The sequence below is a fragment of the Mus caroli genome, unplaced genomic scaffold (genome assembly GCF_978045245.1).
Source record: "Mus caroli unplaced genomic scaffold, Mus_caroli_1 scaffold_1, whole genome shotgun sequence".
Classification (NCBI taxonomy): Eukaryota; Metazoa; Chordata; class Mammalia; order Rodentia; family Muridae; genus Mus; species Mus caroli.
Window position 1 is genome coordinate 84516079 of NW_028227256.1, and position 14630 is coordinate 84530708.

The 14630-nt window shown below is 45.1% G+C and overlaps 1 protein-coding gene and 1 pseudogene across 5 annotated transcripts in view; one reads left to right on the forward strand and one right to left on the reverse strand.

Moving 5' to 3' along the window:
• Window positions 1-9283, reverse strand: part of Usp40 (ubiquitin specific peptidase 40) — a 76975-nt gene extending 67692 nt beyond the window's left edge. For 4 of the 5 annotated variants that reach the window (XR_015047360.1, XR_015047361.1, XM_085839203.1 and 1 more), the window contains exons 1-4: window positions 9135-9283; window positions 7955-8172; window positions 4950-5017; window positions 3130-3243 (exon numbers count right to left, since the gene is read on the reverse strand). Coding sequence is in view for 3 of the 5 variants with exons in the window: in XM_085839203.1 (XP_085695329.1) it covers window positions 3130-3243; window positions 4950-5017; window positions 7955-8153 (381 nt within the window). In the remaining 2 variants the exon portion in view is untranslated. Of the gene's footprint in view, window positions 1-3129; window positions 3244-4949; window positions 5018-7954; window positions 8173-8759; window positions 8950-9134 lie in introns of those variants that run through there. The other variant, XM_085839209.1, reaches the window with a different exon arrangement.
• A 536-nt stretch (window positions 9284-9819) lies between these two features.
• LOC147006082 (UDP-glucuronosyltransferase 1A8 pseudogene) lies at window positions 9820-11933 on the forward strand (annotated as a pseudogene).
• Window positions 11934-14630: the final 2697 nt, after the last annotated feature.

The window sequence follows — 14630 nt, forward strand, 5'->3', positions numbered from 1 at the left end:
CAGGGCGGTGCCTGAGAAGAGAAAACACGTGGGGCAGAGAAGGGAGTGCAGCTCTCACATCTGGCTGCACCAGACCACTGATATCTCAAAATGGACGCAATTTTTTCTGTTAAAAAGAGACAGGATACAGGGGACAGGGGAATGAGAAGCAACCAGGGAACCTGTGGCGCAAACTCCTGGGAGTGGCAAACAAACACTGGCAGGGAGGGGGGAAGGTGGCAGAGGCAGCAATTTAACCACTTGATAGACACCCGGTGCTCTCTGCACTGTCTTCCCGCATGGCTTGAGCCCTTGGAGGCGGCGGTGGGCCAGGCGGACACAAGGGAGTGTGGGCATGCACCTGTGCACAGACTCTGGGAGGAGCCAAATGAGGGGCAACTCAACCACTTGAGACACCCCCGTGCTCCCTGCACTGTCCTTGCCGCCGCACTCGCCATTAGCATCTCACAACTCGCTCGCGGGCCCAGACAGCCTCTGTTGTTGCTGCTGTGCCTGCAGAACCCAGAACCTCAGCGCCACTGCTGCTATCAAAGCCCTAACTGCGCCGCCAAAGCCGGAAGTTTTTAGCCCAGCTCTGCATCCCAGAGCTCTTTTGAGCAGCCCGGGGCTCACCAGCACTAAGTTTTTTTTTTTTTTTTTTTTTTTAAAACCATTGCTGACAAATTCTGTCCTGACGTCAGTCCAAGTCTACAGTCGACAAAGGGTTGACACACACACACACACAGTCTGTCACGTGGCAAAAACCACAAACAAGCACACTCGTCTACGCCTGGACTTATACAACCAGCCAAACGCTATTTTCTGACGGGGTCGGATTCCACATCGACTCCTTTTCCTGACGGGGGTAGGATTCCACATCCACTCCCGTTCTGGCAGATTGTCCCATTTCTAGAATAATAGTAGACACAACAAGAGCGGACACGAGACTGAGACAAAAAAGAAACCAAAAACAGCTGCGACTTCGCGTCAACCACAGGCAACTTACAGAATCAGATGGCCTTTCAAAGGCCTACAGATTGAGACCTTCCTGGCCTCCAGAGGGGTCCACCAGGCGTCCCTGGTCCTCCCCTGTTCCGCCTGGGACGTCTCCCAGGGTGAGCGGACGGTGGACACCTGGACACGTCTATCCTTATCTACCCCGCGCTCCCTCCCGGAGCGCAGTCTCACCGAGCGTCCGCAATACCGAAACTGCGATCGCAGCACCAGATGCAGAAACAGAACACAGACACCAGACCAAGACAGGACAGAAAATCTTACCTCTGAGTGGGTCCAGGACCTCTGGGTGGTCGCGCTGTTTCCCGGCCAATGCACCAAATGAAAGACCCCCGGAGGGCAGACCCTCACTCAAGCCTCGGGACAGCCGCGTACCCAAGAAGACACTGAGACCGAACTTAAGATGTAGAGAGTAAGATTTAATAAAGCAACAACAAGAAAGCACATAAAAAGCACATAAACCAGAGCTCTGGGGTCAAAACTCATACACCAGGCATGGTGTAGAGGAGAATCGACCACGACCCAAATTTTTTACAGGCTTATATAGGAAAAAGCCAAGTGGAGGAGTGGGGCAGGGAAAAGTACAAGTTTGCTTAACTGAGGGGTTTTGCCAAGGGTTTTACGTAACCAAGGGGTCGTGTCCTATATTTTGGCAATGTACCCGATCTATTGGAACATTCTGGGGTGTTCCAGGAGGCCCTTATCTCAAAAATGTTCTTGGAACAGTCCTCAGTTAGGAGGGGTAGGACTCTGGGGCGAAGAGTTCAGGTAGACTCTGGGGTGAAGAGTTCAGGTGGACTCTGGGGTGAAGAGTTCAGGTGGCCAGTAATTTTCCACTTTCAGCATAACCATGCAGCAGAGGCTCACTGGGCAGTAAGAAGAAATGAACCTTGGCATTATCTTAAGTGAAACGTGTCAGCTAAAAAAGACCACATAGTGTCTATCTCTACTCCTATGAAATGTAAAGGACAGGCAGATCTCTAAGTGGGATGCAGGTTATAGACTAAGGAAGAGCTGGAGGAGGAGGTGGGTGGGGAGTGACTGCAAATGCAGAGGGGGTATTTTCAGAACAGTGAAAACAATCTAAAATGGACTGTGGTGATGGCTGCCTAATTCTGTGAAAATACTAAAAGCCACTGAACTGCAGGTTTTGACATGCAAACCACAAGGATAAGGGAATATAGTCCTAGCACTAGTCCTATATCTGGAATGTAACATGCCTCTTGAGTGGATGTGCTGTCACCTGCTACAAAACCCAATCCCTGCTTTAACTCCACAGGACAGTACCATTGGATTAAGGCGTGTTCCTATTAGAAGGCCATGGGTGAGAGCTTTGCATGGATGGACCACAGTCATCAGTTGTCTGAATTGATGTACTGACAAAACCCTTATCTGTTACCACAGATGTTTGTTTGCACATGGTGGAACACCTTTTAGGAATACAAACTGAACAGTGAGTCAGGTCTACAGCAGATACAAGGTTCAGGGTAGAAAAATGAAAAGTCAGGGGTCAAGAAGGGGAAATGAAAAGATCTGGGAAAGCGCTGACCTAATGGCAGTTCATTCTCAGCAGAGTCAGACAAGAAGCACACCACCAAGGTGGGCAGCCTTCTAAAAAGGCTGAAGACTGAAAACTTGATGAGCAGTTTGACCCCTAAACAGTAAGTAACATGGATGTTAGCTCAACTGAATCACACAAAAATTGTTGCTTATTACAAATGTCAAAAATCGGCTCTTGTATTTCTCCATATACATTTATATATATATATATTTGTTTTTAAAGAGTTGTTTATTTATTATATGTAAGTACACTGCTGTAGCTGTTTTCAGACACTCCAGAAGAGGGCATCAGATCTTGTTATGGATAGTTGTGAGCCACCATGTGGTTGTGGGATTTGAACTCAGGACCTGTGGAAGAGCAGTCAGTGCTCTTACCCACTGAGCCCTCTCGCCAGCCCTTCTCCTTATATTAACAACATCCTTCCTGGTCCCAAGTCACAGCTAGTTGAGACAGCCTATGCTCAGTAGTCCTCTAAATACTCACCTGTGAAGACTGAGGCCCTGAGACACAATTAAAGGACATTAAACAAGATGTGAATGTGGTGGACATCTCCCTCCCTGCTGGTGCCTTCCTACCTCATCGTTGGTCCACCCGAAGCTGTCAGTGAGGTCTATGGTAGATGCAGCCTCCTGGTCCAAGAGCAGAAGCTGGGCAAACAAGCGCTGCAACTGCAAAGGTATGATCCGAACCTGAGGAAAGAGGTGTGTATATCCAGACAAGTGCTCATGAGTGGAGTGAGGATTTCAAAAGCTCTAGATTGGTCTTCTCCTGTCTTCTGGCTCACTCAGCAGAAAAGGCACAAATCCCTCATTATAGAGGGATAACTACTTAGGATTCGGTCCTTTGAAAATTCTATTCAGTCCAAAAGGTTTCAGTGATCTGGATAGTTTTCTTCTTTGATATAGTTCAGATCAATATTAAAATTCAAATGGGTTCCGGCAAACGACACAAACGATCACAGACATACAATTCCCATACTTAATATTTTCCTCTAAAATATCTCCATACATACACATTCCAGGTTAATGTAGCCATGTTTCAGTTGCTCAGATCTCAGCAGCTAGCCTACACCTGCCTCCCTTTCTTTTAGCTCCAGGCCAGAAAGCAGGGCCTCTCACACCCTGTGTGCAGGCCAATTTTCATGATTCAGAGGGACAATAAGCATTCAGGAACACCTGTGACAATTCTATATTCCCATGACATTAAAAATACATACTACAAAAGCATTGATTGCAACAGACTGGATAGAAACTGGCATCCACTAATGTCATCTCTTGCCACACAGCTTTTTTTGAAGCATGTGCCTGTACCACAAATCATCAGTGTGCCACAGACAAGACCCTAAGTGCGATGAGAAGCCTCTGAGTGAGATTCCAGCAGGAAGAGCATGCTTAGAGTTACGCTTTGGACAATTCCACCACAGCAATGTACAAAACAATCTCCTATATTTTTCTTCAATGTATTTCCAGAACACTAAATTGAGAAAATACTGGCCTCTAGGGTTTCCCCTCTGTATTCGGTGCATGGTAAGTTAGTGCACGGAATGAATGTTCTGGTCAGCTAGCATGGATAGTTTCCAAGTCTCTCCTTTGCCTTGAAAATAAGTGCAGCAAAGCCAGGCATATTTATAATAGCAGCAATAGCAGCATGGTAGTTGGAAAAGCTATTCTTTTGTGGAGAAAATTTCATTGCTAATTATGAGGAAAGTCATTGTCAATGAAGATGATACTTTGTAATAAATGTTTTCTATGAATAAAGCACTTAATTCTTTCCTTAAAAAACATCTCCTGGGCTAGGGAGAAGCTGCAGTGGATAACGTGCTAGCCACATAAGAATGATCATTGGAAGCTGTGCGTAGTGGCACACGCCTTTAATCCCAGCACTCGGGAGGCAGAGGCAGGCGGATTTCTGAGTTCGAGGCCAGTCTAGTCTACAAAGTGAGTTCCAGGACAGCCAGGGCTATACAGAGAAACCCTGTCTCGAAAAAACAAAAACAACAACAAAAAAAACCAACCCCCCCAAAAAAGAATGAGCATTGGAGTTCAAATCCCTAAGTACCCACTTAAATTCTGGGTGGGTGTGGTGGCCTGCCTTAATCTCAGTTCTCAGGAGGTAGTCAGGATCACAGGGACAACTGGGTTAGGGAGAGAGCTGAATCAGTACAAGAGAGAGATCCTACCTCAATGAATAAGGTGGAGCATGATGGAGGGAGGACATCAACCCCTGGCCTCTACATGCACATACACACACCTGTATGCTCACATGCACACATGTGTACACTTTCCCCCAGCAAACATGTATTTGCACAGGCATGCACACAACACACAAACACATGCAAAAACCCTAAACAAGTCCCAAATATTCTAAGAGACCCAATAAATTATTCATTTAGTACCTTTGCATCAGGTTTATCTTTATCCTCTAAAGAACCCAGCTCTTCCGGACCAAGAGAAAATAAAGCTTCTAAACAAAAAAGGAGAGTTAGATATGTAAGTGATGTGGCTTCTTCTTAGGAAACTGTTTAAGAAGTCAAGACCCTCATTAAGCAATATCAGCAAAAGACTTAGAAGTGACTACGGCGATATTTATCTCCTTTATCTACACAATTCAAATTCTTTTAAGATTTCTGTCCACCAGATCTAAGGACAGACATCAAGTGACACTTCAGTATGACAGATCCACAGAACATAAAAACATAAGCAGGCAGAGCATTATGGGATATCCTCTAGCCCTACATTCCTGAGGCAGAGGCAGAAGGATCTCGAGATCAAGGCCAACTTGGTCTCTATAAGACTTTGCCTCAAAAAAAATCCAAAGACTAAGGTGTTGTTTAAGGGTAGAGTCTATACCTAACACTGTGCCACCCCCTTAAAAAAAAAAGAAAAACCCTATAAGCATAAGAAAAAAAAAAAAAGATTGGTTTTCACTGTCTTTGGCTATGGGATTCAAAAGCTATGAGGAGTCACAGAAAACAGAAAAATATCACATATGAGGCTGCTAACCAACCATTCAAGTCATGGACCAGGCTGGACGTCTTCTACCTTGAGATCCTCCCCACCTCCCTTTTTTGGTGTGTAAATGTCTTTCTATGCAAGTAGTAAGACATGGCAATGACCTTACTTGAAAATGAAGTTGTCAGCCCCTGCAGTGGCCTCCAGTGTTTTGACACATTCCACTGAGGTAAGTGATAAATGAGGTGAAGAGATCTCTTTACTGAAGAACACTGGTGCCTACTCTGAAGAAAAGCCTACAGGGTAAGGACCAAAACCACTCCTGGCTTTCTGGTCTAGCCTCCCACTGTTCCTCCCTGCACTGTACTGGAAATAGAATGGAACTCCACTCCCCACAAAGGACATTTACACAAAACGTCCCTGTTTCCCTCCTTCAGTATCTGTTCCTCCTTCCTCTTTCCAGATTATACCTGTTCCTCCATGGCAGGACCATGCTGAACCACGCAGAGTGCACACTGCATCCCAGTGCCAAACTACACGCTTGGAGACATTCGAGAAGCTTACGGCTCTTGCTCTCTTCTCTTCTCTTCTCTTCTCTTCTCTTCTCTTCTCTTCTCTTCTCTTCTCTCTGCTTGCTCTTGCCCCCTTACCCTCTCCCTTCCTCCCATTACCCTCCACCCTCTCTCCACGTGCTCATGGCCTGCCTTTACTCCTCTTCTCTCTCTCTCCGCCTTTATCTGTCTCTACTCCCTCAATCCTCCCCCTGCCATGCCCTAAATAAACTGTACTCCATAATAAAAGAGGGGGAAGGACTTGTCTACTCCTCTCAAGCTCCTGGTATTCTCCATGATCTACTTTGCCCCCCCTCCCCCGCCTTCTCTTTCTTTTTTTAGGGTTTTGAGACAGTCTCACTAGATAGCCCAGGCCAGCCTTAGACTTTTAATCTTCCTGCCTTAATCTCCTGTGTGTGAGACTATAGGTGTGTGCCATATAGCTACTATTCAGTTTCTTTTTCTTCATTTTGTTTTGAGAGAGGGTCAGTCTCATGTGGTTTTGAACTTGTGACCCTTCTCTTGCTCCACCTCCTACATGCTCTCAAGTCTGTTCCTAAGGCTATTTTTTTCCTTTTTTCTTTTTTCTTTTTACTTTAAGTTGCCTTTTAACTTCAACCCTATTAAAACCTGGAAGGTCTATAGCCTTCTTCATTACTGCTTAATAATGCTGAAAATTCTAAAGAGTAGAATTACTATCAGGAGGCAACTTTATATAGAGGCTGAGGTCAAGGACACAAGATACCACTCTGAAATCTGTCAGTTCACTACATTAGAATGGCACACTAGAAGTGGACAACAGTAAATATGTCCTAAATCGCTGGAAAAATAAGTCTAGCTCAGAGAAACAGAACATTCCAGAGATCTGATAAACGGTGTGGTAGTGAGAACTTGGCATTTAAGTACAAGTCAAACCAGACTGTCGTCAGAATAGACATGAGCTACATATTCATGAATATTTGGACCCCCCACCCCCCAAGTCAGGATCATGCACAGGCCAAACAAGGCTCATGCTGGAATCAAAGGACACAGAGATGTCAATGAAGGAAGCTGGAGCGTAGAGATGAGAATGGGACAAACATGTTGAGAAATGGGCAAGAAATAAAGGCTTTGGTGAAAGCTGCCTGGCTTCCAGCATGTGGATTCCAGAGACATAGTCTGTCATATCCGTAACTCACCACAGCCATCTAATACAGCTAATCTGAGTAGGTTTCTGTTTCTTTTACAAAGCTCCTTACTTCAATTCCTTTGGGTCTTTGAAATTCGTAATTTCCGGTTTCTGAGTGATGAAGGAGGTGTCTGTACACTATTTTTCATTCCTATCAAGGTCTGGGGCAGACAATGCTAACTAAATAGATTAACATTCCTGTTGTGAATATATTAGCATTCATCCTTCTGAGAGAACTAAAACTCCCAAGAAGCCTCAGCCAGGTTAGCTTCTGAGGCCAAACAAATTCAGTACAGATCAGCTCAGAATCAGAGTTCTCTGAATCTCAGAAATGCAGATATGTAACTATGGATGTGTATAAATAATGTGACAACTTTTCCCACTGCAGAAGTCAAGCTGCCTGTGTAACCCTGTCTTAAGTGACTGTTACTCTGGAGAAAGATGAGAGAATTCTCTTTATGTTGTATTTTAAATTATGGGAATTAGAAAGACCTTGCCTTGTTTTTGCTGCTGTTGTTATGAAACACTACATAACTACACAGAATCGATTTTTTAAATGATAAGCCTCATAATTTTCTTCAGAGAACGGCTAATGTATGCCTTTCTTTGCAACAACGGAACACATACTGGTGAATCCACCTTAAGATTCGTTTTCTTTTATGTTTTTTCATAACTAATTACATGTAAAGCCCACGGTACATATTATTCAAATGCATGTCACATAGCATACCTCTGAATTCAGGTGTGAAATGAAGCGTCTGAAGAAGGGAGCTGAGGTAACAGGTTCCACCCTGATTTCTGATTCCGCTTAAATTGGTGAATTCTCTAGGGGCAGGCGGCTCCAAACCTTTAGTCTTTAATTTCTTCCCTCTTCCATACTGACTACTTGACACACTGGAATAATCCTCTTCAAATAGGTTCCCAAACATGGTGGAACTAAACGCTATCCTTTAAAGAAAATATGTTACATAAATGTTTTCATTCTTGAAATGTACCTCCACCCCCAATTTTCTCTTATTATTTGAGCGTAGCTGTTTTGTTAAATCGTTCTTCAGAAAACACAGTAGAGTTTGTGTTTTGGACAAAGCGAGACCTGACTTGTCTTTCCTACCTACAAGGGGTCCTGATTAACCTGTGTGATCCTGGACAAGTTATTTTAGCTAACATTTACTTCTATGTAAAATGGGGCTGCGCATGTTTTATAGGGAAATTTAACCAGTCACATGACAAAAGAAAGGTTACTGAGTACAAAGGGCTTGGCCCACAAGAACCGATAACTATTCTTGGATTCCACATCACTAAATGAGGAGGGGGTGGGGGAGGAGCCTTCATCAATTATGAAATCTCAGCTTCTCCCATTCCTTTATATACACTGTACCAGATCACAGCGTTTCAGTGACTTAACCCTATCCCATTAATCTTCTTGACAGTAGTTTCAGCACTTTGGCCCTAAACTAGAGAGCCAGGAGTAAGTACCTTGAGGAAGAAAAACTGGTCATTAGAGCTATGGAGTCCAATGGCCTTCCAAAACATACCCAGGAATCCAACCGCAGAACTGGGGCCCTGCGGGAATCTGTTCTGTTTCTTGTGTGGGGAAGGGGCATTTGGGGTAAAACGCTGAGAACACTCTCAATGCAGTTCTCTTCCTTCCCAACACAGTCAGTCCTCTGAAATGGAACTCGCGAGGCAGGCCTCGAGCTAGCTCGCCCGCTGGCTTCCCGTCACGCCGCTCCAGAGGCCTTCCCGCCCACCAAGCCGCCCAGCGCCCAGGAGCGCGACCAGGCGCGCGTCCCCGCGGCCAGACCCCTGACGCGCCGCCAGCCAAGGCCCGGAGTCTCGCCCCAGGCCGCCCGGGTCCTCCCTACGCTGCCCTCGTCCCTCCCTGCGCCCAGTTCCCCAGCCCCACTTACTGCCTATAGCCCAGACCCCCGCCCCGGCCACAGCACAGAGTAAACGAACTCGCTCCGAACGGGTACCGCCATGCCGGGGAGGCCTTGTCTCTGGAAAGGGATTTCCAACCCTCACCACCCCAGATGCGGACTACACTTCCCAGAGTGCGTCGCGCCACGCGGAGATTTATGGGTAGTTATATTACTGAAGGGCTTGTGAGTCCCGCGGAGACTGCTCTTTTTCCAGACGGCTTACATGTTTGTATTTATTGCTGCCTGCAAAAAGCGTTGGAGCCACATTCTGTTAGAGCTTTCACCATTTAAGTGGAGTATGTATTTATATAGTCTCTGCTCTAGGATAACAAAAGAACCTTAAAGCAGTTTTTCCTCGTCAAAGTATATCTCTGAAACAAAACTTGTGAAAATGCTCTACGTTCTGTGAACCTTCTTACATCGCCTTCAATCCACCTTAAGTAGTTTATATATAACCATGCAAGCATGTATGCACACATATTCACTTCAAAACTGTCCATCCTACTGGAGCTCTTCGAATGGGTTACTTCCCATCCTTTGCACAGGCCCCATTTGTATCTCCCTTGTCTCCTCCAACCTCTATCAGGATGTGAATGAAGGAAACAGGTAAAATCTAATTTTTATTTCAGCTGAGAGTTTGAGAGATGGAGAACAGGAATAAAGATGGAGGGCGATGGGGGTTGAGGGTGGCAGAGTCCAAGTGACCATCGGTCCAAGGGATTTCTCTTTGGAACATTTGAGGGAGGCTGGTGTGGCTAGAATGCTAAAGAAGTGTTGGGAGGAAAGGACTGGAGATGACCATTGGCTAGGAACAAGGGGTCTGGGCCAGGAAATGGACTGGGAGAGTACACAGCTCTCAGTACTCCAGGCCGAGGACCACTTTGCTTTTTAGCAACCTCCCCTTCACTTTGCTTTCCTGGCTGTATCTCTTTCTGTCTTATGGTACTTCATCCGCCTATTTAAAATCGCAGCTATACCTTAAACTTTTATTCCCTTACCAAAACCCAACACTCAGCCAAGTAAGCCAAGATCCACAGACATAGGTGGCGTCCCTTCTGGGCAGCCATATCCCCTTATACCCATGTGCTTGTTAGTTAGGTTTTGATTACTTTTTTTTTTCTTGGTAGGTTGTTTGTTTTTGTACTTTATTTTGTTTTGTTTGTAAACTGGACACAAGCTAGGATCATATGGAAAGAGGGAACCAATGCTGAGAGAATACCTCTATAAGATTGGCCTGGAGGCAAGTGTGGGGGCATTTTCATGATGAATGATTAATGTGGGAGGACCCAGCCCACTATAGGTGGTGCCAACCTTGGGAAGGTGGTCCTGGGTTGTATAAAAAACAAACTGAGTGACCCAGAGGGAACAAGCCAGAGAGCAGGGTTTCTCCATGGCTTCCACTTCAGGGTCTGCCTTGAGTTCCTGCCCTGCCTTGAGTTCATGATGAACTGTGAGCTGTCTGAAATGAACCCTTTTCTCCCCACATTGCTTTTAGTGGTGGTGTTCATCACTGCAATAGAAAGCAACCTAGGACAGCCTAGCTTCTTTGTTATATTCTGACTCATAGTGACTCAAAGTCCTGTTGCACCACCTGCCTATGTTCTCCTTCTCTCTCTGGGGTCAACTTACTGCAAGTGGCTATATCCCAAAGTTATCTTATTATCTTATCTCTTGGATTGGCTTACTTTCTGTGTACTTTATCTAATTCTGGGCACTCAACTGTCCAATCCCTCCCACCCACCCCCATTTCTCACACTTTAGGTCTCTCCATAGACAGTCTCTTCTACATTTGTCCAACCCACTTTATTTTTCTGTTCTTTTGCAGTTAAAACTGTTGTTTGTCCCATCCTTTTGATTTCTCTTACACAATGAGGCAATATCCACCAATTGAGATGCATTTGTTCCCATAGCCCCTTCTAACTTTTAGGAAAACTAAGTGTTTTAGCAGCTGCTGTTCATTAATCATTGATCTTCTGAGTTCAATCATTGGCGGTGGGCATGATATTATATCAATGTGTAAATATGAAAACACACCTGTGGGACATCTGTGCTTGCATTTCTCCACTTGTGTTATAAGAACACAGGGTCACATCAACTGGATCCCCCTGAGCTGTGCTTCTCCCATGGATCCTGCAGGTTTTCCAGTTTTCTTTCTTCTGTGAGTATGTGTCTGCTGCTTGGCTCTGGATGATCACTGGAAAACTCAGGACAGTAGCATATTTTCTCTATCACAACATCCATCCTGCAGTTTCTTCGAACTCTTATTTTCACACTGTAGGAGTTTGTTTCAGGACAAGAAGTTAGTGGAGTACGTGAAGCAGAGATCTTCTGATGCAGTGTTTCTGGATTCTTTTGATGTGTGCGGCTTAACTGTAACCAAGTGCTTCTCTCTCCGCTCTGTGGTCTTCAGCAGGGGAATATTTTGCCACTACCTTGAAGAGAGTGCCCAGTGCCCCATTCCCCTGTCTTATGTTCCGAGACTTTTCTCAAATGCCACAGACACCATGACTTTCAAGGAGAGAGTATGAAACCATCTCTCCTACTCTGAAGAACATTCATTTTGCTCCTATTTTTTTCAAAACGGTTGTCAAAATTGCCTCTGAAATTCTGCAGACACCAGTGACTATGAGAGACTTCTTCAGCCCAGCGTCTATTTGGTTGTTACGCACTGACTTTGTGTTGGAGTTCCCCAGACCTATGATGCCCAACATGGTTTTTATTGGCAGGACCAACTGCCTCCAGGGGAAGCCACTTTCTAAGGTATGTTATATATTCTTTAGTACATGAAGAGAGCCCTAGCTTTGGACAATAAAAATTCTTTATGAATATGTGATTTGTTTTTATATTAATTACATCTTAGATTTCTTCCTGGGTTAGAGAATTATTTTGGCCAATTCATTAATAGAGCAAAAAGTTATATATCACTTCCTTGTTGACATGTTTGTGTATATTCATGGTATAATTAGATAGAACTTTGAAGCATAATCCATATTTAAATTTGTGTGTGTGTGCGTGTGTGTGTGTGAGAGAGAGAGAGATGAAAATTGATAGGGGATGAAGAGGCCTTCTGTGAGGCAGAAAGGGGAAAGAGAGAATTATAAGATACATTATACATGGAAGTATGAAGGGAACTTATTGGACTGAGGGAGATCAGTAAAAGGGGCCAGAGGAGGGGTGCAAGGCCTGACTGGGCAGGTTTTAGCCTCTGAGCACTCATCATGATTAGGGGGAACCAAGATATCCTTGATGCAGTTGCCAAAGCTCTGATAATCCAGAGCTCCCTGACTCCCTGCAGCACTGTCTATATCCCAGCCATCCAATCTGTTTTCTGTCTCTCAAACTGCCACACTTCACTCTTCTTTGGGACCTTCATGGCTATTGCCTTCTCTGGAATCCTGTTCTTCCCACATGTATCTGTGCAGAACATGCCTTTTTGAGTCTGGTCTCAGTGATATCTTTGGGGAAACTTTCCATGATCGCTATAAACAGCTGAAATTCAATCTCATGGTGGTTGGAGGCCTCCTGGGATGACTTATCACAATGCTGACTGGTAAGTTATTTTCAAATCTTTCTGTCTGTTCTATCATTCCTACCTGTGCATCAACATCTCCAGGGCAGAAATCAGAGTTGACTCTGTATCTGTCCAGCCTGATGTCAGGAGATCTTCTGTTGGACGTATAAAAACAAGGCTGGAATATAGGGCTGTGCCTAAGGATTTTGTCCTCTTGCTTTATGTCATATTTTATGATTGGCAAATTGTGCCATTCCCAAGTCCAAAGGGACTTATGAAACATGATGCTGGAAAATGGTGGCTAATGTCCAGTCTTTCAGTCAGTAACCCTAAGTGTACCCCAAAACAGACATACAAATGAGCGTACCTTTTCCATCCCAAACTTTCAAGTGGATACATACACAAATGAAGACCCTTTTGTACATAGCATGGATGTAGAATAACTACAAATCTGATTTTTTAATAAATAAAATCCTGGTACCCAATAAGTTATTAGAGTGCCTAAAGAGCATTCTTTTGATACTGGAATCTGTATCTGGATCCTTCTGATGTGTGTGCTGCCTCACTAACTGTTGCCAAATGCTTCTCTTTCCTATCCCAGGTCTTCATCAGAGTCTTTGCCACTATGTTGATGATGGTACTCAGTGCCCTCACCTTCTTTCTTGCATTCTCAGAACTCATATCTATCCTCAAAAGACCCTAGTGTGAGGGGCAGGAGCAGTAGTGTCTCCACAGTTAGTAGGTATGTCAAGGTGGGAAGTGTCAATTCTCCTGGTACATAAAGATAACAGTCCCACTTTGATGCTGATGGCCTGTTTAGGAATGGGGCAGAATCATGGATGTCTGAAGCAGAATGATGCCTTCAGGAAGAATTCTAAGTTCTCCTCTTCCTCACATTTGGAGAAATGAAGTGGGAAAAATTAAAATGTGATTATAAGCCTATTGGTAAGAGAGCATAAAGACCAATGCTGGTAGAGATGGGAGCCTCAGTGGATCATTAATGTTTGAAGAGGGAAGAAGGGGAATGGCAGATGAGTGTGGTTGAGTATGTTTATCACAAGGAGGGAAGGGGTTTGGGCGTGGAGTCAGTGGACACCCCCCTGCCCCCCAGGTCCTTAGAGGAGTCTCCACCCGATCTTAGAACCACCAGTGAGTGGAACACAACTTCTGTTCCATTTCAATCGCATGGGACCAGCATTAGGGAAGCAGAAAACCCGGCCTGACCAGGGTCACAAGTCCTTTCCGGTTGGCGACAGCACCAGGTCACCTGGGTGTGGAGTCAGAGGACACCCCCAAGGTCCCTAGAGGACAGCTTCTGAGGCAGACCCCGTTTCGGCTCCAGACATCTGGGCACCTTCCCGCCAGAGGACAGGTGTCCTCCCCACCCAGGAGGGCTTTGCTGGAGCACCTGGGGAAACCATCTTGGTTCCCGGATCACTCTAACACTAGTCTGCGCAGGTGAGAGTGTGGACAACAGAAGCTAACAGCTTCTGGGACAGGCCCTTTTTCAGGCCTTCATCTTCTGCCAGGAGGCAGGTCCGAATGCCAGATATCTATGCACCTTCCCTGCAAGAGGAGAGCTTGCCTGCAGAGAGTGCTCAGACCACTGAAACTTAGGAGAGAGCTAGTCTCCCAGGTCTGCAGATAGAGGCTAACAGAATCACCTGAGGAACAAGCTCTAACCAGAGACAACTCCAGAGATTACCAGATGGCGAAAGGCAAATGTAAGAATCTTACTAACAGAAACCAAGACCACTCACCATCAACAGAACGCAGCACTCCCACCTCACCCAGTCCTGGGCACCCCAACACACCTGAAAACCTAGACTCGGATTTAAAAGCATATCTCATGATGATGGTAGAGGACATCAAGAAGGACTTTAATAACTCACTTAAAGAAATACAGAAGAACACTGCTAAAGAGTTACAAGACCTTAAAGAAAAATAGGAAAACACAATCAAACAGGTATAAG